General features: G+C 36.2%; 1 protein-coding gene across 1 annotated transcript; it reads left to right on the top strand.

The window, feature by feature from the left end:
• The first annotated feature begins 2,548 nt into the window (after positions 1–2,548).
• ccnj (cyclin J) lies at positions 2,549–18,176 on the top strand. Its single transcript, XM_028469174.1, has 6 exons — positions 2,549–2,680; positions 2,893–2,982; positions 6,531–6,741; positions 6,831–7,130; positions 16,725–16,884; positions 17,818–18,176. The coding sequence occupies exons 2-6, from the start codon at positions 2,914–2,916 to the stop codon at positions 18,140–18,142; spliced, it is 1,065 nt and encodes a 354-aa protein (XP_028324975.1). The 5' UTR covers positions 2,549–2,680; positions 2,893–2,913; the 3' UTR covers positions 18,143–18,176.
• The last annotated feature ends 2,940 nt before the right edge of the window (positions 18,177–21,116 follow it).

Raw genomic sequence — 21,116 nt, 5'->3', positions numbered from 1 at the left:
ACTTAAATCTGATAGGAATATGGCAATATCACAACAACAACAACTACAAAAAACAATATACTACCACTAAATAGCTTATTATGTGTGGACAAAATAAAGAGAGAGACAGTTCATAATCATAAATGTATTTTCAGCAGCATAGCCAGAAGAGCCCCAGCACAAAAACAGCTTCATGGAAGTGACATTTTACAGTTCTACAATTTTACAAGTGGTATCACCATTTTGGGGAGAAAAAAACGCATTAGGAGCAGAATGCCGACCCACGATCTGAGGCCGACATCTGCGAGACGTATGCGTGCTATCTGGGCATTATTCAAGTAAACACACCCACACAGGTGCATCCGCATAGGGCCGTCATCTTCCAAGATGGCGCTGGGTCAATGTACCGTGGTGTCAGTCACAAGGTTGTATAGAGTAAAAGTAGTGCTATAGACAGGTGTGCAGATAACTTTTTTGTTCTGGGGCTTAAGGGAGCAGTGAGCACCTAGAATAGTTGCTTGGTATGATATTGGTATTTATTACTCAACTTCTGGACTCTCTTTGCTGTTATGGTCTGCTGGTTACAACCCCATTGAGTAGAACATGAGGTACAATTTGGACAAGATTTCCACTTAACCAGCCCATCGAAAACACAGCATAATCACTAACAAATATTTTAGGAAGAATCACAATTAGTAACGATTTGCTAACTTGCATGGCAAGTATCTGCATCTCTGGCCCAAGAAACAAGTTTGATAGCTTTGAAAGAAAACATTTATTCTAGGGCTGGGACTTTAACTCAATAATTCTGATTAATTAACAGTGTGGAACCTTTCTCATTTCATAAGTTCCCAGTATACCCATATTACTGATGCAAAGACTACAGGAGAACCTAGGGAGAAAATGATCCTGTTCTTTGTGGGCGTGAACTTTAGTTTATAATAACACAGGATGAAAAACAAAAGCCCAGAATAAGTGGTGCTAGAGATGGTGTCTAACCAACTAATGAAAGGCTATGTAGAAAGACAATTTCAAACAAAATTCATCAGCTTCCTCAGCTGGTCTATTTATTTCATGCCAACTGTTTTGCAATGTCCAGTTTCCACTTCTCTGGAATGTACCGTACAAAGTGCTGTTTTTCATTTTAATACAAAAAACTAATTTATTTTAGAAAGTTTACAACAAATCCAGAAAAGCATGAATATGGCTTTATTAAATTTAAGTGTGTACCCTGTGAACAATGCAATCATAATTCTCTTTATTCATAGTGCAAATTATGTGATTTTGCTGTTTAAGCTCATTTATTGTTTTCATTGATTCAGTCATATACCAGAATCCATTAGAAATGGTGAAACGTTACAAACGTTGCTTCTTGTGTCAAATATTGATTAATTTAGATTAATGCATTACAAAGTTTTTAATTATTCGATTATTTTTTTAAATCTAGTCCCACTTCTTTTTTCTTTCTTTTTCTTTTTTTTTTAATCTTTTAATATTATTAAATTTTTTTTTTTTTTGTTGCCCATTGCCATCATCTATTGGAATAGAGTGTGGAGTACAGGAGATTTTTGGAGAGATACTTTAGGAATTCTGACATTATTTCGATAATAATAATAATAATAATAATAATAATAATAATAATAATAATAATAATAATAATAATAATAATACAAGAAAAGCATAGCTGCTTTTATGGCAATGCATGTCATTAGCTTTTTTTTTGTTCCAGAGGGCTTATAAGATACAATATTAAGTGTGTGTCTTTTTTATGTTTCTCTCTAAAATGTAGATTGCATCTTTGTTTCCCTCCATGAAGAAGTGTTGAACAATATTTCATGGTCACAAACAATTCAAACATTGATTTGAATGCAAAACTTCAATTTCTCTTTCTTTTTTTCTTTTTTTTTTTTGTGCAACAGTTGTTGGTCATGCACTGGAGCGATGTGTGGTTGTGTCATGGACTGAGTTCGCATCGTACTGAGATTGTATATGCGTATATATGCGCATGCGCGCACATGCGCACTACCGGAAAATGAATTTTTGCTAAAAATAAATAAATAAATTGCTTTCAAAATTGAACGGACTTTTTTATGGGATTGGGTTAGGGTTAGGGTTATAATCTCAGTCAGAAGTCAACTCAGACCATGACACTGATGTCACATACTGAGATTGCATCGTGCTCAGATTGATATTGGAATTGCCATGCGCAAATTGTCTACTGAGATTACAATGATATCTTAGTTGATATTTACATTAATATTGTGTATTAAGAAATGTAATAATTTATTTCAAATATTTCAGCAAGTTATTTGTCAGTAAAGTGCATTTTTATGCCAAAAATTAACTTTGAACATTAATTTTGAAATTGAATAAACAATCTCAGCACAGCAGCATCTAATCCAATAAACAAATAAAACACGTGTCCGTTCACTTTAAAAACAAAAATGAACAAAACTGATTTTTTTTAATTTTTTTTTAGCAAAAATTCATTTTCGGGTAGTGCGCATGCGCATATCTCAGTACGACGCAATCCCAGTACGCCACACCTGGGCGGGGTTTGAACGCATCAGAGGCGTTTGCTGACCTGTTAGTGCTGAGTGAGCCACTGACTACAACAATGAGCGCAGCATGCCGGCCTGTCCTCAAGTGAAGTTAGCTTCACTCAAACTGTCTGTCACATCCACGTGCATGTGTATTTTCGGTGAGTGCGCTCGTTTCAATCGTCTGCCTTCACGTGTCGGTGTAAAATCAAAAGAGTCAAAGCACTCGAACCTAAAAACTCCTGGAGTCGCTTTGTTTAGCAGCGGCGTGCTGGAGTTAAAGTTAAAGTGACTGTGCGTCACGAATGAAAGAGCATCCCCGGCACCGAGGCTTTAATCTGTCCCATGTTTCCACCCTGTTTTGCCTTTGCAGAAGTTCCTAAGGCACCGTTAAATGGAGCTAGAGGACCAATGGTGGAAAGGACAGCTTGCTGCAGATATTTACCAAGCGCTGCGATACAAAGTGAGTCTGACACAAAAACTTAGGCCAGTTTACACAGTGACAAACCGAGGCACTTTGCTCCCAAAATAAACCCGATCACTCTAATCAGATGTGGCTTTGTTGTTGATTCATTGCAAACTTCCATCTCACACTTTAAAAGATAAATGTAAACACTGACCAGACAAATAACGCCTGCATACAAGTTTAAAGGTTTTCCATAAGGTGTATGTTTATTTAGAATACCCTACAAACATGTGAATGAATTAAGAACTGAGAGATTAGTTATGTCTCCCTTTTTCTTTGGAACTGTTTCCAAATAGGGCGCATCTGAGAATATTTGATGGTAATTAATGATTGTTGGTGGTACATGTCAGAGTAGCATTCACATCAAAGGCAGAACATTGTTACATCTCAATTGTAAGGTTCAGGCTAAATTCTGCCTATTGGAACAGCCAATGATTATGCACACAGTAAATATTTAATAGTTAAATGCCAACATTGACTAAAATCTGTCATGGTTCAATTATTATTATTATTTTAAAAGGGAAACTCCATCAACCTCAAGTAGCGTAGAAAGTTGCAAAGAGTATAAATACGAGTGTTTTTCTCATCTCAATCACTGAAGAACAAATGTGGCCACTAGACTACGATGATTTTGACTCTCCTGCTCTGAACCATTACAATATATGTTAAGGTTTTGTTTATTCAGACAAGCTTTTTTCAGCAAACTTTATCTCCTGACGTGTTTCGACGGTCAACTGCCAGTCTTCCTCAGAGGTGATGGCTTTGATGTACCCCTACAAGTTCTGTCATAAGGAAAGCATCATAGCATCTTCTGATGGCGTTCATGGCTTTCATTCTTATTACTCTCCCACTCCTGGGACTGTCTTCAGAGAAAAACAGGCGACAGGGGGGCGTGGCCAAACTCTCAGGTTGGTCACGCCCAGAAAGAACTCATAAGGACACATGAATAAATGAAACCTTAACATATATATATCAGTGGCTATCTGTATGGTTGCCATAACAATATACCAACATTTTATCCATATGCAGCGCCCCTCATTGGCCAGTTTAGGTCACGTGACTATGACTAAACCCAGAGCCGCATGGAGAGAGAGTTGCAACAACTCCGTTCACTCCAGTGGTTTGTTTTTTTTACAACAATGGCGGCTCATGGAGCCTTACATTTTGTCCCGGAAGCTGTAGCTTCAATGCGCTACCATTGTAGCACATTGAAGCTACAGCAGATGAGACAGTTTGTGATGCACTTTTGAACTTTAAGACGTTTAAATAATCATATTGGATATTATTATTATTATTATTATTATCATCATATCTAAACCCATTAACGTGTGGTGTTTTTTAATGACCCCATTTTTCAAAGAAAATTAAAGAAATTTCATAGCAATACTGTATACAATACATATTAACACATTTTTTTTAACCATATTAATGTTGGCCTTAATTACGTCAAAAAAGCAGCTAAGCTAGCTTCTATAGTGAGGAATACAGATAATAAAAAAAAATCATGAGAACAGTTACAAAAGAAAGGTGCATTTCATTTCAGGGCGTCGGAATATGGAACAATCTAAATGATGACAAAAATATTCAGCTTCCTTAAATACACAGACAATTTGACTCAAAGAAATTCACAAAATAACAAGAAAAACACAGAAAATTACTCAAAAAACACATAAAATAAGGAAATACCACATTAACAGACAAAATGACTCACATTTTGGTTAGGTTTAGGGTTAGAAAATTCAAAGCAATACATACTGTATATAATACATATTAACACATTTTTTAACCAAATTAATCTTGGCCTTTATGTCAAAAAAGCAGGTAAGTGAGCTGTTTACACTAATCATTAATACAAATTTACGTCAGGGAAAAAAACTATTTATGGAACTACATAAACATATATAGTATATACACATACATATGACGGTGTAAAGTATAAATATTGTCAATCAATGCAGATATTGACGACGAATTACCAAAAATCTCAGTTATGTCACTAGGAATCAATGGATTTGAATGACCCGCCTCTAACTTCCGGGACAAAATTCAGTCTTACATGACATGGACTTCGTTGTCGCAACTCTCGCTCTGTACGGCTCTGACTAAACCTAACTGTAAACCTAACCCTATAAATTGTTGCAATATAGGGTTATAACCTAACCCTAAAGACAATACGTACGTGTACTTCGGTAAACGTACCAATAGCACCGGGAGGTTATCCGTACAGCAATCGTACGAATAGACACTTTCTATTTATATTTAAAGAAGACAAAATTAACTTGCTTGAATTACACCATTACACTTTCCCTGATGTTCTGCCTTTTGCACATATTGAATCACACTGCCACACATTCCCCTAAACGAAGTAGCCATAATACCCAGCAATTTATATGACGTTAAAAAGAAGATTAAGGCATGTACCTCAGTCTACGTTTCAGTAATGACTTGTCTGTTGTTGTTACTTATGACTGTGGGCAAATGTTAGCATGTAGTCGCACAAACGACTTCATATGATGCTTTGTGTATTCTGAATATCTTCAATCAGAACCAGTGAAAATACTTGTACTTATCACAGCTATGGTTGCTGGTCTGTTTGATTAAACCTGAAGCACTTCAATAGATACTGATCACAACAGCTGCAGGTTTAAATATGCTGTGACCCAGCCATAGAGCAAACACAACATTGTAGGAGGACAAAGGATTATAAAAATGATCATTTTAATTATTCATTTTATTGTTAGGTTTGCCCGGAGTGCCATCTAGGATTGAGTTAGTGTCCTAGATCAGAGGTTCTCAACTGGTCTCACCCTAGGACCCAAGTTTTGCCACTTTTTTTTTTTTTTTTAGAATTCACCTAACCAAATTTAGGTTTTAAGAAATAGCTGTTGAAAGCACACACATACATACTAAATCTATATGTTTTCCTGTGCAACATACATTTCACAACATGCCTATCAAAAGAAAAGTTTCTTTCAAAATAAAAGACAAGTCCAACATGAGAGACAATGAATATTTATTTATTCATTTTTGACCGGCTGTCCGCGACCCACCCAGTACAGGTCCGTGACCCACTTTTGGGTCCCGACCCACCAGTTGAGAATCACTGTCCTCGATTACTTATGAGTTATTTATTAATACCTTTTCCTTCAGGTAGGCCCTTGTTGTTGTTCAGTAGTTTAATAAATTATAATATTAATAACAAAGCAGGTATAATTTGTGCATTTATTATCATCATGTGTGTATATTAATATTATATATAAAACTTTGATATTAATGTGATTATAATTTTTAAATATTTTTCTCCTCCTACAACATGAACTGTAAATCTTGCTTCAATCCTTGCATTTGTGTATTTCTCTGGTACAATAACTTTTGATGATAGATAAGGAGTGTTTTATCAAAGAGATTATTGATCATCTTTCTGCCAAACTGACATATGAAGAGAGCTTTGACTTATCAATCACTAAAGATTGAATGTGTTTAATGGCATCAAGCATCCAGTCTTAACAGAGATCATTTATTCAACTCTAAATCTTGGTTTAAAGGAGCTCAAGTTGCCATCCTACAAGGGTCAATCACCTCAGCTCAACTTCAGACGATACTTTGCCGACCTCATCGCCATTGTTAGCAACCGCTTCCGGCTGTGTCCTGCAGCCAGGCATCTGGCAGTCTACCTCCTGGACCTGTTCATGGATCGCTATGATGTCACAGTGCAGCAGCTTCACATGGTCTCCCTCTCCTGTCTCCTTCTAGCTTGTGAGTCTGCATCAAAGCTCACGCTTCATGTGTTTTTTTTTAGTGCTCGTTTTCTGTCATCATCATGTGTTGTGTTGTCCTGACTACAGGTAAATTTGAGGAAAGGGAAGACCGGGTGCCTAAGCTGGACACCCTCAACAGTCTGGGCTGCATGAGTTCTATGAACCTGGCTCTAACCAAACAAGGTTTGCTGCACATGGAGCTTCTTCTGCTGGAAACGTTCCAGTGGAACCTTTACCTTCCCACGGCGGCTCACTTCATAGAATACTACCTGTCGATCGCTGTGCATGATGGAGATCTGCACGATGGCTGGCCAATGATCTGCTTGGAGAAGACTAAAGCGTACATGGCAAAATATGCAGATTACTTCCTGGAGGTTTCATTGCAAGGTACGCTATGATGTACAGGTACAGCTCACAGAATTTCACTGTGGAAAAGTTCCTTTTTTTCTTCAGGAAAAATAATTAATATATTATATAGAATCATTAGACATAGAATGATATATTTCAAGCCTTTATTTTTTGTAATTTTGATCATTGTCTTTTTTTTTATTTAAAAGATGGCTTGATTGCAAATGTAATTTTTCTGAAAAGTGTTTATTTTTATTCACACAAAACTTGGTTATAGGCCACGTTCTGCACAAATAACTGCATCAATGTAGCAGGGCATGGAGGTGATCAGCCTGTGGCACTGCTGAGGTGTATTAAGCTCAAGTTGCTCTGAAAGCGGCAACATTGAAGTAATTTTAAAGTTAATTAACTGTTGAGAGATACATCTGAGCATTTGAACATTCCTAAACATATAAGCTGAAATCAGCATAATAAAGGGAGGCTGAGTGTTTTAAATGTCAATCATTCCCAAACTCTAAACAGCAGTGCTCATATTAAAACTACCAAATTTTAAGGGACTTACACGTTTCCATGTGGTTAAAATTTTTTAGATTCAATTGATTTTTAAAATTCTTAAATATTTAACGCCCTGTATCATGAACTTGCTGTTTAATCACTGTATTTATGGAATTTGTGCCTGTAAATATTTTCAAATAAATGTAAAATTGATTGAAAAATGTAACGCTGAAGGTACATGCTTATAGCAGCCTGCCTACAGTACTGTTTGAGCACACCAGGGGACGTCAAAGCTGTGCAAAACATATCTAGAGAGAAAATGCTGAAGATCGAACTGATATACAAAATGATTACATCACAAAGAATAAAACTAAATAAATCAATGGGAATGTAATCACAGATTTTTTAAAGGATTATCATAACAGTGTACTTACTGTCTAAGAGTGTAGAAGACTTAGAGTTCGAAAATAATAATGTTGATTTGTAAAATGCGTAAACAGTTGAAATGGTTTCTTGAAGCAGAGCAGTTGGTGACTGCTACCACTTAAGCTTTTTGACACCAAACTATACAAGATATGAGAGAGAGTGACTTAAGGTGCCTTGAACATGTCACGCTTAACCTGCAAACTCAAAAAGAATATCACAGACTCGTTCATTCACCGTCGTGCGTTTGAAATACATGATTATTGTAAAGTACAATAACTATTTACCAAATGTATTCAATTCAATTAAACTTTATTTATATAGCACCAACCACAACAAGTCATCTCAAGGCTCTCATCATGAAATATAAAGTTATATTAAGTCATTTCCACATGAACAAGTATCAGTGATGATATAGAGGGAACAACAACCTTTCAACAGGAAGGAAACCTCCAGCAGAACTACAGATGTCTCAGTGGTTGGGCACAGAACAGGGTTTAGAGAAAGAACATTGGTGTATCACAAACTGAATGCACCACAGACCAGGAACCATTAGCTTGTTTGTACGCAAGAACTCCTAAAAATGATAGAGTCAGCAGAAAGCAGTCAGACTGCAGAGAGAAAACATGATACTGCCTTGACATTAGATTATAAATTGGATTAAAGACCTATTTAGTCTCTTTTGGTCTGCCAGATACTTCATTTAAAGTGGAGAGTGATAAGGAGAGGACCTAAACCATGAGAAAGACTCTGGTGGAGAATTCACTTAAGAGTTAGGGCTAAAGCAGTGGGCGTGCACTGTAGCTGTTCCCATTCAACGTTCTTGAAGCCAAAATACGGCGCTTAGGGGCACGTCCATCTGGCAAATTTGACGTCATTTGGAGCCAGAGTCTGCACAGTAGGGTCCAGTGGGAGGAGCCATGGTTACACGCCCTGCCCATTTAGCGTCCTGCCCTGACCACTTATGCAGCCCAGCCACGCCAAGAACATAAGTATCTTTCCCATTTGAAATTCTACCAATGGCATATTCAGATCATAGAGGTTCGTACAAAACTAAAATGTATTTCAACTCAAATATCTAGTGAAATGGTATCTCAGCTTTCCTTCACGACGTAACTGCTATTCACAAAGAGGGCTGCGCAAGATCCGCTGCTGTCAAATATATATATATATATATATATATATATATATATTTTTTTTTTTTTTTTTACCATCACCAGCCCTGCCTAAGGAAGGGTTAGAAACACTTTATTATAGGGAGGATATAAAAAGAGAGGGCAGTGTTACACCTACAAACATTGCACGTTGTATATTGTTTTACTTGGTTGTGTACGGGTATACTTAAAGTTCAATAAATGTTCTATTGGTGTATTTAATTTAATTTCTAATATATAAAATTACATCATATGAGTGTTTCAATTGTCTTTCATAATTAATGTGCTATTGAAGTATATCGGCCATTGACTGATTTTTTTAATTTTTATTTTTTAATCGGTATCTGCCTTTGAAAATCCAATAACGGTCGACCTCTACGTGAAATCCTGTTTTAAAACAAACTTCACAGAAAAATGAGCACTTGAACACACAAAAAATTACGTGACGAGTATTTTAACTTTACAGTTTGACCAACATCCCATCCGTTATAATTGAGGTTTATGACCTATACTGCAGCCAGTCAGCAGGGGGAGCTCTAAGAATAAAAGCTTCACTTCCTCGGGAGCTTCTCCCGTCCTTTCTTTTTACAGTCTATGGGCTAAAGAATCAGTATCTGGACAAAGAAGTGGGCAATGTGACTGCATCAGACTCCACAACCCACTGGACAAGGCTTGGTCTTGAGTCCTAACCCGAGGGAGAATAAGGAGCCTGGAGGAGAGAGAGATGAAATAATTGACCTGGTCCTAATTGTAGGCTTTTTTCAAATAAGTAGCTTTTTAGTTTAATCTGAAGGAGATTACCAGGCTACCTCACTGAAACTAGGAGGTAGCTTTATAAACGTGGAGCCTGATAGATAAACCATCTGCTTCTCTTTCATGTTCTAGATACGCTAGGATCATCCAGTAAACCAGTAAACTGGGAGCAAAGTGTTCTGCCCAGACAATACAGCACTAATAGGTCTTTAAGACATGCTGAAGCTTGATCATTAAGAGCTTTGTAATGCTATGGATTTTAAATTATATTCTAGATTTTGCAGGAAGCCAATGCATGGAGGTCAATGCTGGTGAAATATGCTCTCTCCTCTATTAGTACTCTAGCTACAGCTTTTTAATGAGTAACTGGGACATCCTGACAGTAAAGAGTTACAATAATCTAGTCTACATGTTACAAATGCATGAATTATGTTGTTAATCTTTATTCTGAGCCAAGGTGTTCCTGCTTTTATAGAGATGTTAGAAAAAGTGGAAGAAGGCAGTCCTTGTGATTTATTTTTTTATTTCAAATGAACAAAAAAGAAAATGGATAACAACAAATAAGCAAATCATAATACATTTGATTCGTTCGACAAGCAATAGGAAGAATGCGTGTCCAGTCCTAGCCCTCGTTCTTCACCACTAACAACTGCAAAATACATCGAAATAAACTAAATTGACAATATAAATGAATACTCCAATCACGCTATAAGGAAAAACAGAACAAAAATAAACCAAATGAACATGTGCCATCAACATCTGTGATATTTACATTCTCCTTTTTTTTACTTTATAAACATTTGTAAACAAGACAAAGAAACGACAACATACATTTGGTCATCCAAAAATAAAAATAATAGGGGATATAACTCAGTTTGTACATAAAAGGCTCAACGATTGCTTTCCAGGGTTACATATATGTTCTATTTTTCCCAATTAACATAATATTTACACATCTTCTGGTTCAATAGAAAAGTAATTCTCTCCATGTTATCAATATTAGCCATAATATTTTCCCAGTCAGTCTGTGTTGGAGGGTCAGGCTGTAACCACTTTGGAGTCACTGCCTTTTTAGTGGCCGCTAATATTATCTTCAGCAGGTATTTGTCCCGATTTGGAAGGTCAGCTGGAATGTTGCCCCCCAGGTAGATTGTTTGAAAAGAACAGTCGATGACCCCACTGAAAATACTATTAATTGTTTTTGCAACCTCATCCTGGCCAATCTGCGTGCAATTCCAAAATATGTGAAAGTGGTCTGCCATCTGCTCCCCACATTTCCTTCAACACCCCCTCCAGTCAGAGCACCCTGCACACCTTTGATTTTTGGGGTAACAAAGTATCTTATCAGATTTCTCCAACAGAAATCCCTCCAAAGGCCTGAACTGGTGGAGGTAGCCTGAACAGAGCACGTTTAGACAAACCTTCCTCTGAGATGGTGAGCACGGACTCTTTTTCCCACTTCATTTTAACTTTGTTGGTTGAGTGATTCTTTGTGTATTGAGTAAAGTTTAGATACTGATTTCTCTATTTCTTTACCTCTGTACATGTCAACAAATATGTCAGCCAGGTTAACCTCAGGTTTCTCCACTGATTTAATCTCCTTGTTAAAATAGTCCCTGACCTGTAGGCATCTAAAGAAGTCAGGTTTTTCCAGACCATATTTTAAAGAGATTATTTCAAAACTGTCTATTTCTCCTTTTGATGAGATAGTGCAAAATGAAGTAATGCCAGCAATACTCCAAGTTTTGAACCTCTCATGTGTCTAAGCTGGCTTAAAGTGTGGGTCAGAGCAGATCCACCTCAGCTGTCATGTCTGCCTTTCAAGTGTTGGTGATTTACACTCCTTGAACCAGATTTTGAGAGTCACCTTTGTATAAAAACCATCTGAACGGCTTAAATCAGTGGACAAAGTCCTGCTGCCCATCACAGATTGAAGTTATACACCTAATTGAGAAAGTTCTAAATCCTTCCACCTTGCAACATGTCCTGGGCTACAGCAGCATGCTAGGAGTTTTAATAGTGCCACCTTGTAGTAATCCAATACACAAGGGAGTGATCTACCTCCATTGTCTTTGTTCAGTTGAAGTGTTTTGAATTGAATCCTTGGTTTTTTACCCCCCCAAACACAAATCTTGAGATCCATTTATCCCATTCATTAAATTGTTTTAAGTTTATTTAAACTGGCAAAGATTGAAATAAGTACAGTGGTCGCGGAAGGACATTAATTTTTATTGTACCTAACCTAAGGACAGTTGGGACCACCTATCCAAATCTGATTTAATATTTTTATTTATGGTGCCATAATTAGTTTTGAATATTTTTGATAAGGGTTCTAATCAGTTTAGGAACACTAACCTCTGGCTCAGTGGCAACAAGCAACATATCATCCGTGTACAAGCAAATCTTCTGTTCCGAGCCCCCCATGTAATAATAGTTTGGTCCTCCCTAATTAACTGAGCTAGAGACTCAATAAACAGGGCAGGACTGAGAGGGCAGCAGTCTCTCTCTAAGTTTGAATACATCTTATGAAACGGTCTTTAAAGCCGAATCTACCGGCGCACCAAGTCAAATGCTTTTTCAGCATCTAAACTGATCATCATGGCTTTCTTCTTCTCCTTAATATTGTCAACAACGTATAGTACATGTCTGATATTGTCCTGTGCCTGCCTGTCACGTACAAAGCCTGTCTGGTCTTCATCCACCAGTTCCTGAACAATGATTTCTAACTTCTTTGTCAAGATTGATGAATACAGTTTGTATTCTACATTCAGAACTGTTATGGGTCGATATGAGCCACATTCTTTTCTGTCCTTGCTCTTTTTGGGAATTACTGATATTATTGATTCCCTCCATGATCATGGGAGATCACCTCCCTTTAGTGTGTAATTAATACACTGATAGAGTAATGGTATTATCTGATCCTTAAATGCTTTGTACCACTCTCCTGAGTAACCATCTTTCCCGGGCTCTTTATTAGCCTTTAATCTGGATATAGCTTTCAATATTTCCTGCTCAGAAATGTCTCCCATTATGGCGTCATTCTGTTTATCACCAATTGAGGGTAGGTCTAATAACCCTAGGAAGTTGTTTATCTCGTGGTTGGTAGTTAAGCCTGGTTCTGTGTTTAAGTCTCTATAATATGTTTCAAAAGTGCATTGGATTTCCTCCAGCCTGCAATAGGTTTTTTAGTTGTAGGGTCTTTAATTTTAAATATTGTCGTCTGCTTGTTCCTTCCTTATCCTCCATGCCGTGAGTTTCTGGGCTCGTGGACCATTTTCATAGATGTTCTGCTTAGCAAATGTAACTTTATTCTCTAAATCCTCTTCATACAATGTATTTATTTCCTTTTTGACCTCTTTTATTTTATTTATCATGGATGGCTCCTTCCCTTCACTGTGCTCCTTTTCTAGAGTTTTTAATTGTTCTAATAATTCAAACAGATTTTTCTCTCTCGCTCTCTTTTTTTGTGATGTAAAGGCTATGAGTTTACCCCTGATCACTGCTTTTGAAGCAACCCACAGAACACTCGGAGAGACTTCCCCGTTATTATTGTTGTCCATGTACTTCTTTAAGTTCATTCTTTATAAATTCCATACCTATTTTGTCATTCAGTATATTAGTATTTAGTCTCACAGTTGTGTTTTTCTTTTGTGTGTTTAAGTGCAGGGTCAGATAAACAGCGGAGTGGTCAGAAACATCCCTGGCCCCCATTTTACAGTCTATTAGTCTGTGTCTATCTGAATTATACATCAAAAATAGTCTATTCTTGAATGGACATTGTGGCTCACAGAGTGAAATGTATATTGTCTCTCTGTTGGGTGGAAGTCCCTCCATACATTGATTAAACCCACCTCTGTCAGCATTTTTTTTAGTGATCCTGGCATTAGACACAAACCTCTTTAAAGGGTTTGTGGAGTCAAGTTTAGGATGAAGCTGCACGTTCCATTCTCCTCTACATATCAAAACTCCTGAGGCTTCAGAGCTGATCAGGTTGCATAGTTCTCTGATAAGGGAGTTATCCTGACCTGGCGGTAAATAAACATTAATAAGGGTTACTTCGCTCTGTTCCAGGAGTCCTTTAACCAGGATGTAACAACCTTTTTGTCACTGATTTCAGACTGCATTTTAAAGTTAATCCTGTTAGGAATTAGAATAGCTACCCCTCTCTTATTCCCTTTTTTGTATGCTGAATAAAATGTGTTTAAAAAAAAAAAAAAAAAAAAATACTTTTATATAGCGCTGCTGCGCAATTATGAGGATGTCAAGGTGTGTTTGAAAACACACCTCGACATTCACCGCCACGTCACCCATAGGTGTCCAAACACCTGGAGACGTCAGCGCGCGCGGACAGGCTGGATCACACTTTTGCTGTACGATGCAGACGCAGTGCACCATGCGTGTGAGTTAAACGGTTCTCAGTGATCCTCCGCTCCGAGTAAAGAAGTCGGCTCCAATAGTGACTCTGTACACTTGTGTTTTCCTCTCAATTCTCTTTCTTATACATGCTTCACTCTTTGAAAACAACCTTTTTTTAATTAGACTTGTAGAGTATGATAACACCTGTGTTAATCATTCCTGATTAATCATGGAGGAATGTGTTTCTCCACACCTGTGAAAGTGTGCTGTGGTATCTGCGGCAGATATTCACTTATAATCTTCTTTTTGTTTTAGCAAACAACAGTGTGTAAAATGTTAACTGAAAACGGTTGAACGGAGTCAATAATGATGAGAAGTGGAATGGGGGACATTCTTGAAACGAGAAAACATCTCCTTACCTTTTAAGGCTTTTTTTCTCAGTCTGTGCAGCGTCTGTTTCATATTTCTCCTGAACACAGTCGTTTCTATGGCCTCTTAGGGTTACGTGAATCTCCTTTAGACAAGTTTTGTTTACTTTGATAATATGTTTGACTGTCTGCGGTTGCAGGACCGGTGTTATGTTATAGGTGGGGACCATTTGAACTAGTGACCAATGAGTCCCACATGGGGTTCATCAAATTGTCTAATCAAACCCACAAATAAATAGTTTTGTCATTTTCTTCTTTGCAGCTTTGCAATAAATGTGAATATGATTTAACAAATAATCAGATAAATTGTCATCATATGTGTCCAAACTAATATATTGTATTTATTTATTTAACTATTATCTATTTAAATAAAACATTTTTGGCTAAATAGTAACAAAGGGCAAGCAGCTTGTCAGTGATGAGCGTAAACCACACCATAGGTGAAAAACTAACACAGGACATGACTCGTGACTTTGCTCTCACCAAGGCAAGACGAGTACATTTTTAGTTTCAACAAAGCACTAAAAAAGAGAAACCCAATTTAGGGTGTGTTGGGTTGATTTGTAGTTGTAGTGTGTACATGTAGTTGTGTACAAAACACCTTTTAGTTTGTTTTCTTTTTAATTTTCTTATTCCCGTAGTGATTTATTTTATTATTGTTTTCATTTAATCTTTCATGACAGTACACTACAGAGTTTACAAGCTTTCAATTGCACTACTTTGTAGAATATTTTGTTTTTTACATGTTTTGTATATAGTTTTCTTGAATGTTAATAGCTGGAAATTTTAAACCTCAAATTTGTATAATTTATTCTGTGACAGCCTACTAAGCCAGTAACTCTCAACCATAGGGCTATGGCCCATTCTTGGGCCACGGGTGCCAACTACTGGGCCGCGAAAAACTTTCAGTTCCACACCTGTGAGCCTCGAGGGCCGTGGGACCGCAATGCAGCTTCCCACCTCTTAGTGCCAATGAGGTGTCATTCAGTTTTTGAACACGCTCCAATAAGCAGCAGCAGAAGAAGACAGGTGCAAACTTTTGGCTGACGTTATGGAAAAGTTTTTAAAACGAAAAAGTGAAGATAAAAGTGATGCCACCAACTCCTCAAAGGCGAAATTTATTATTAAGTTTGGCTTTGTGAACAGAGGCAGTGAGGGAGAGCTGAGAGCCCAGTTTATTGAGTGTGGGATAACGCTACCAATGAAGCACTGAAGCCTTCAAAATTAAATTGTCAAATTCATCAGCAGGTTATAGGTTAATATTTTCAATTGCACATTATTTAAATTCTATTTAAAGTTTTTTTTTAATTTAATTTGATACTTATTTTGAATGTATTTATTTTATTACCAAATATTTTTATTTATCATAATTTTTCTTCAGTCTAAATCAAGATAGTTTGGGTATTCTGATTTTTTTTTTTTGTTAATATTAACTTGATCCTTTAAAATTGTTCTTGTAGCAACTTGATTTGTTCTAATTGCTCACCTGTTCAATGTTTTTGTATGTGCAGGTTTACATACACAATAAAAAGAAATGTCTTTGAGATGATCACAGTGTATCATATCTTTTATTTTACAAGGTTTTAGCTTGTTAAACTGTAAGTGGACTTGATTTAGTTATTGAATACATATCAAACCAAGACTCGGATCAATAGAAATGAAAGTGTTAATATTGAAATGGGCCCCGGGCCACTTTGTATTGAGAAAATTGGGTCTTAAGGTCAAAAAGGTTGAGAACCCCTGTACTAAGCTATGCACAGTTAACAAGCCTTACATTACACTGCTTGTTATTGTTATTTATTGTGAAGAAGAAAGAAAACCATAATGAATAATTGCATTTCATTTTATTGGTGGAGGGGGTGTTATTGAGGTTACTCGCTCAGGGAGTTATCTGTGTCAGAACCGCCACTGCCTGCACAGTCTCAAAAACCAGACCAAAATGCATTACATTTAGTGGTGAGACATCCTGTAGCTATGTGTTTTGCTAACTGCTGTGGCTCCTCTTGTGTTCATGTTTTTTCCAGACCACGTGTTTTTGTTTTTCACGCCCTCGCTGGTGGCTGCTGCATGTGTGGCCTCCTCTCGTCTCATCCTCCACCTGTCGCCCACGTGGCCATCCCGACTGCAGCGCCTCACAAGTTACACGTGGGAGATCCTGCTCCCCTGTGCTGAGAAGATGCTCATGTGTGTATATCTGAACCTTGTTAAGATTTTGATGACTCATGGGGAGAAATATGACCGCTTAAGAAAAAAGTAAATAGTCTACTGTGTATCATTTTTTTTTTATGTCAAAATTTGATGGAATCCTAATTTTTGTTGTAATACCAGATACCCAGATGCTTATTGAATGAAGAAAATACCTAAAACACATAGATTATGGTTTAAAGTTTGGGTAATCATTTGATTGATTTGCTACAGGACAAACTTTGCATAAACCATGCTAGTTTAAAAGGTACCTGTAGTGTAAAGGTAGATAACGTCACATGTTTAATGTATTACCAATGAACAAAATATAACTTAAAATTGTCATTCTTAATAAAGGATCCAAAGGTTTTAAAGATGACTTGAGCCGAGCATGAATAAACGAGAGCTCCAAAGGAAGAGAGCAAAGAGGAAAAGTAATGAAATAAAACATGTACAGTAGGTGGTGATAAGCACCTATTTAAGTTGGTTGCAACACGTCAATAACCAAGAAAGAAGATTAATAAGCATGAATAAACTCGTGCTAATTTTAGGTGTAAAGAGATGGCTCACCATCACACCCATTAAACAGGAACTGGCACACAGACTCTGGAATAACCTGCACCAGTCTTTCAGGGAGCTCAACTGTGTGGACACTTAAAAAACTGTTGAAGACTTCCCTTTTCAGAAAAGCTTTTTAACTGGATTTAAAATTTTATTATCCTTTAATGTTGCTGCTCTTAATTTTATGCACCCATGTTTTATTATTCTATGATGATGTTGCACTTGTATTTTTACCACAACTCTGTACAGCACTTTGTGATTTTATCTGTAAGAAGCGCTTTATAAATAAATGACTTACTTACATTGTGGAGACTCAGCTCACATCATGTGTCGTGCACACAAACCAACAGTGTGTTTCTTTGTATTGTGCAGTGCTCATGACAGTGATGTGAAAGAGGCCAGCAAGCAGAAGCCACAGGGTCAGACGACGTGCCACGGTCCAGGCCAGGCAGCCACCGTGGCCCAGTACCTGCACCGACCCAATGCGTCATTCACCCAGTCGACTCCACAGCCCAGCCTGGTACTAAATCACGGACCCGCCTCCTACCTCAGCCACTCCACCACCAGCATGCAGCCGTCTAATGGCCCTAACACACAGTCCATCTCCACTTCATTGGATCCAAAGTCTAACATTTCCAGCAGGGCCTACCCAGTCAGCATGCATTATTCCAGCGCTGCCTCCTGCTACGACGGGTAATGAAGAGATGCTTCACTTTCAACAAACCTGAAAAATCTGAAGATAAAATACGAAGCTGTTTTTAATTTGAAGAGACTTGAAGAGATTGGTGCAGAACCTCAAGGTTTGCGCCATGTGCAATAAAGCCTGCACTGCTGTAATAGTGAGTGTGGAGCCTGCATGATCGAGGACCTTTTTTTTTTTTCTAGAAGTTTGAGATATCACAATTGAATGTTGATGTGAGGTGCTCCGATGCACATTTTGCACCTCTTGTGTTACCGCCTACTTAAGCTACAGACCAGAGAGTCTTGTATTTATTTAAGCTAAAGTGTATTGACATGCACACATACCTTGTGCCTTTGAGCCATTGAGACCATTATTATACTAAGTTCTGAGGTCAGTAACAAAAAGTAATTATGCCAATTTGTGGTTGAGATAGAAGTTTATGGTGTAAATGTAGATTATTTTTTTGTTTTAATTTTTGGTTGAATGTTAAAATGATATCTGCAAAGATATTTCTTGCTTTCTGTCCTCTCCTGTATTAACAATTTTAAATAAACCTCTGTTAGTCAAACTATGATCCTACTCCTGAACGTTTCTTTGATATGCAATGGGATGCACCACACAAACAGTTTAGAACAGCGTAGAAAGCCTGCATATAAACAGGTGTCAACTGATTTTTACCTTATAAGTACAAATAAAAAGGCTTTATTAATTTTAAACATATGGCAACACTGACACTAACGATCTACAGTACTGTTTTAGAGCAAACTTTATTTTTATATGGATACATTTTCATTAGTTTGCCAAAAGCTTGTTTTCTAGCATTTATTCAAAGTTTCCCATCTATTTTTTCCGTGTTAGTGTTGTGGGAGGCTGAAGCCTTTAACAGTTTATACTACATAGTGTGCAATTTATTTAGAAAACTACAGTTTCATTTGACAGATGTCCATTTTCCATCAGTTTAAATCATGTTGAATTGATTGCGTTTTTGATCCTCGGTGATCCTAAAATGTGTAGGTCTTTACTAGACTTGAGGAGTAGGTACTAGGAAACTAATGGAGACATCACTAGCCTGAGTTTAATTATTAGCTTACCTTGTTTTTAGATTTAGGGAGGAATCTGGAGTACATTTATTTTAGTTTATTGAGTATTAAGAAAGAATGATGCATGCAACAGAAAACTGGGAAGCGGTTGTGCATCTTAGAACTTAGTTTACCACAAAAGAAAAAAAAAAAAAGCACAGAAAAAAGGCAATATGTTAAAATTAGATGTAATTTCCTCTTGGGTATTTGCCCTGCATTAGGCTTTATCTTGTCATAGAAACTGAATGTTATTTTCGTTAGTATTGAACATTGATTTAAAATACAAGCAAGTTGTGTTGGAAATAAAAACATTTTATTTTCAGCATATCATTTTCCCACAGCACACTTATATATATAAAATAAATCATTATCAAACATCTATTATCTCAACTTAATATTCATGAATAATTTTCTACTTTAGACACTTTTTTTTTAGCCTTGCAAAGGAAGAAAACAACTTAAATTCATCACTGAATCTATTCCATAATTTTACACCCACAACAGAAGAAATACATCAAGACTTTACATTTGTCTGCACTTTTTGAATCTACAAAATAATGAATGTCTCTTAAATTACATTTGCTCTTTCTTACTTTAAAGAAGCCTTGAATACTATTAGGAACATTATTGCTTTTTACTTGATAGATTATCTCTAATATTTTCATTTATAAAATATTCTGCAATTTTAAGGTTTTTAGTTCAACAAATATGTTATTAGTTGCATCAATATATTCTACTTTAATAATAATTGTAATAGCTCTCTTGTATTTTTACTAATATATCTATAATAGTGTTTACGACATTTCCCCACAGACAAGTACGGCATAACCAAAGACCAGATCATATATAGCTGTTTTTGATTAGTAAGTCCCTAGTTTTCTATAGTAAGATCATTGATTTGGACACTTTACTTTTAATAAACTCAATATGAGGTTTCCAATGTATTTTACTATCTATAACGAAGCCTAGAAATTTAGCTTCATGAAATTTTCTGTGCCTGAAAAAAAATCATGAACTTTGTTTTATTTTCATTTAAGGATAAATTATTGTAGTCAAAACATCTCTTAATTGATACCAGGGGTTTTTGTTATTTGTTTTTTTGTAACAACTCAAATGTCTTTTCTATGGAAGCCCAAAAGAGTCATAATTAAATAAATAAAAACAACATCTTGAAATAAATACTGTTTTGATAAATAACAGACAATATAATATGGGCATAAAATTGTTAAATAAGGTCATATTATTATGAAATATGTTTTATTGTTCTTAAATATCTACTAATTATTATTTTACTATAATTAATGTCATGATAATTATTTTAACAATGTCATATTTTTTTAAATAATGACTTTTTATTTATTTTCCAAGATTTTTTAAAAATAGAAAAACCTTTTTCACAAAGTAATTTTTTATTTCGTAATGTAATTTTCCACAATGGCCTTTTTTATTTCATAATGTAATGTAATAATTACCTTTTTTTAACAATTTAATGACCATATTATACATTTGTCTGTTATTTATCAAAATGGTATTTATTTCCAAATGTTGTTTTCACTTATTTCATTATGACTCTTCCTTTCTTCTCTTGTACAAAATAAAGTTGGATCATCTGCAAACATAAGACGTTTAAGTATGCTGGATACAGAACAATTATATATAATTTAGATAAAATATAAATAATTTTGGTCCTAGGAGGGAGCCTTGTGTAAGTAAACAAACTGTTAATGGATGCCATATATGCTTTGGTAGTCCTGAGCGCATATATATATATATATATATTAACTGTGTAGTAGTGATACATTAATAACTCTTTATAAAGTTATAGAATTTTGTACAAAAGCAGAAAAAAGTGTCTGCGCTTTAGTTGTTTGAATTAGTGTAAATAAGTTAATAAAAAGGATAGTTTTTTT

The sequence above is a fragment of the Gouania willdenowi genome, chromosome 15 (genome assembly GCF_900634775.1).
Source record: "Gouania willdenowi chromosome 15, fGouWil2.1, whole genome shotgun sequence".
Classification (NCBI taxonomy): domain Eukaryota; kingdom Metazoa; phylum Chordata; class Actinopteri; order Blenniiformes; family Gobiesocidae; genus Gouania; species Gouania willdenowi.
This window is presented reverse-complemented; position numbering and strand designations above follow the sequence as displayed.

Bases quoted from the DNA above. Each gene is read 5' to 3' on its own strand.
- ccnj (XM_028469174.1), top strand. From the start codon at position 2,914: ATGGAGCTAGAGGACCAATGGTGGAAAGGACAGCTTGCTGCAGATATT. The intron at 2,983-6,530 runs GTGAGTCTGACA...CTTGGTTTAAAG, and splicing joins ACCAAGCGCTGCGATACAAA to GAGCTCAAGTTGCCATCCTA. The intron at 7,131-16,724 runs GTACGCTATGAT...TGTTTTTTCCAG, and splicing joins CCTGGAGGTTTCATTGCAAG to ACCACGTGTTTTTGTTTTTC.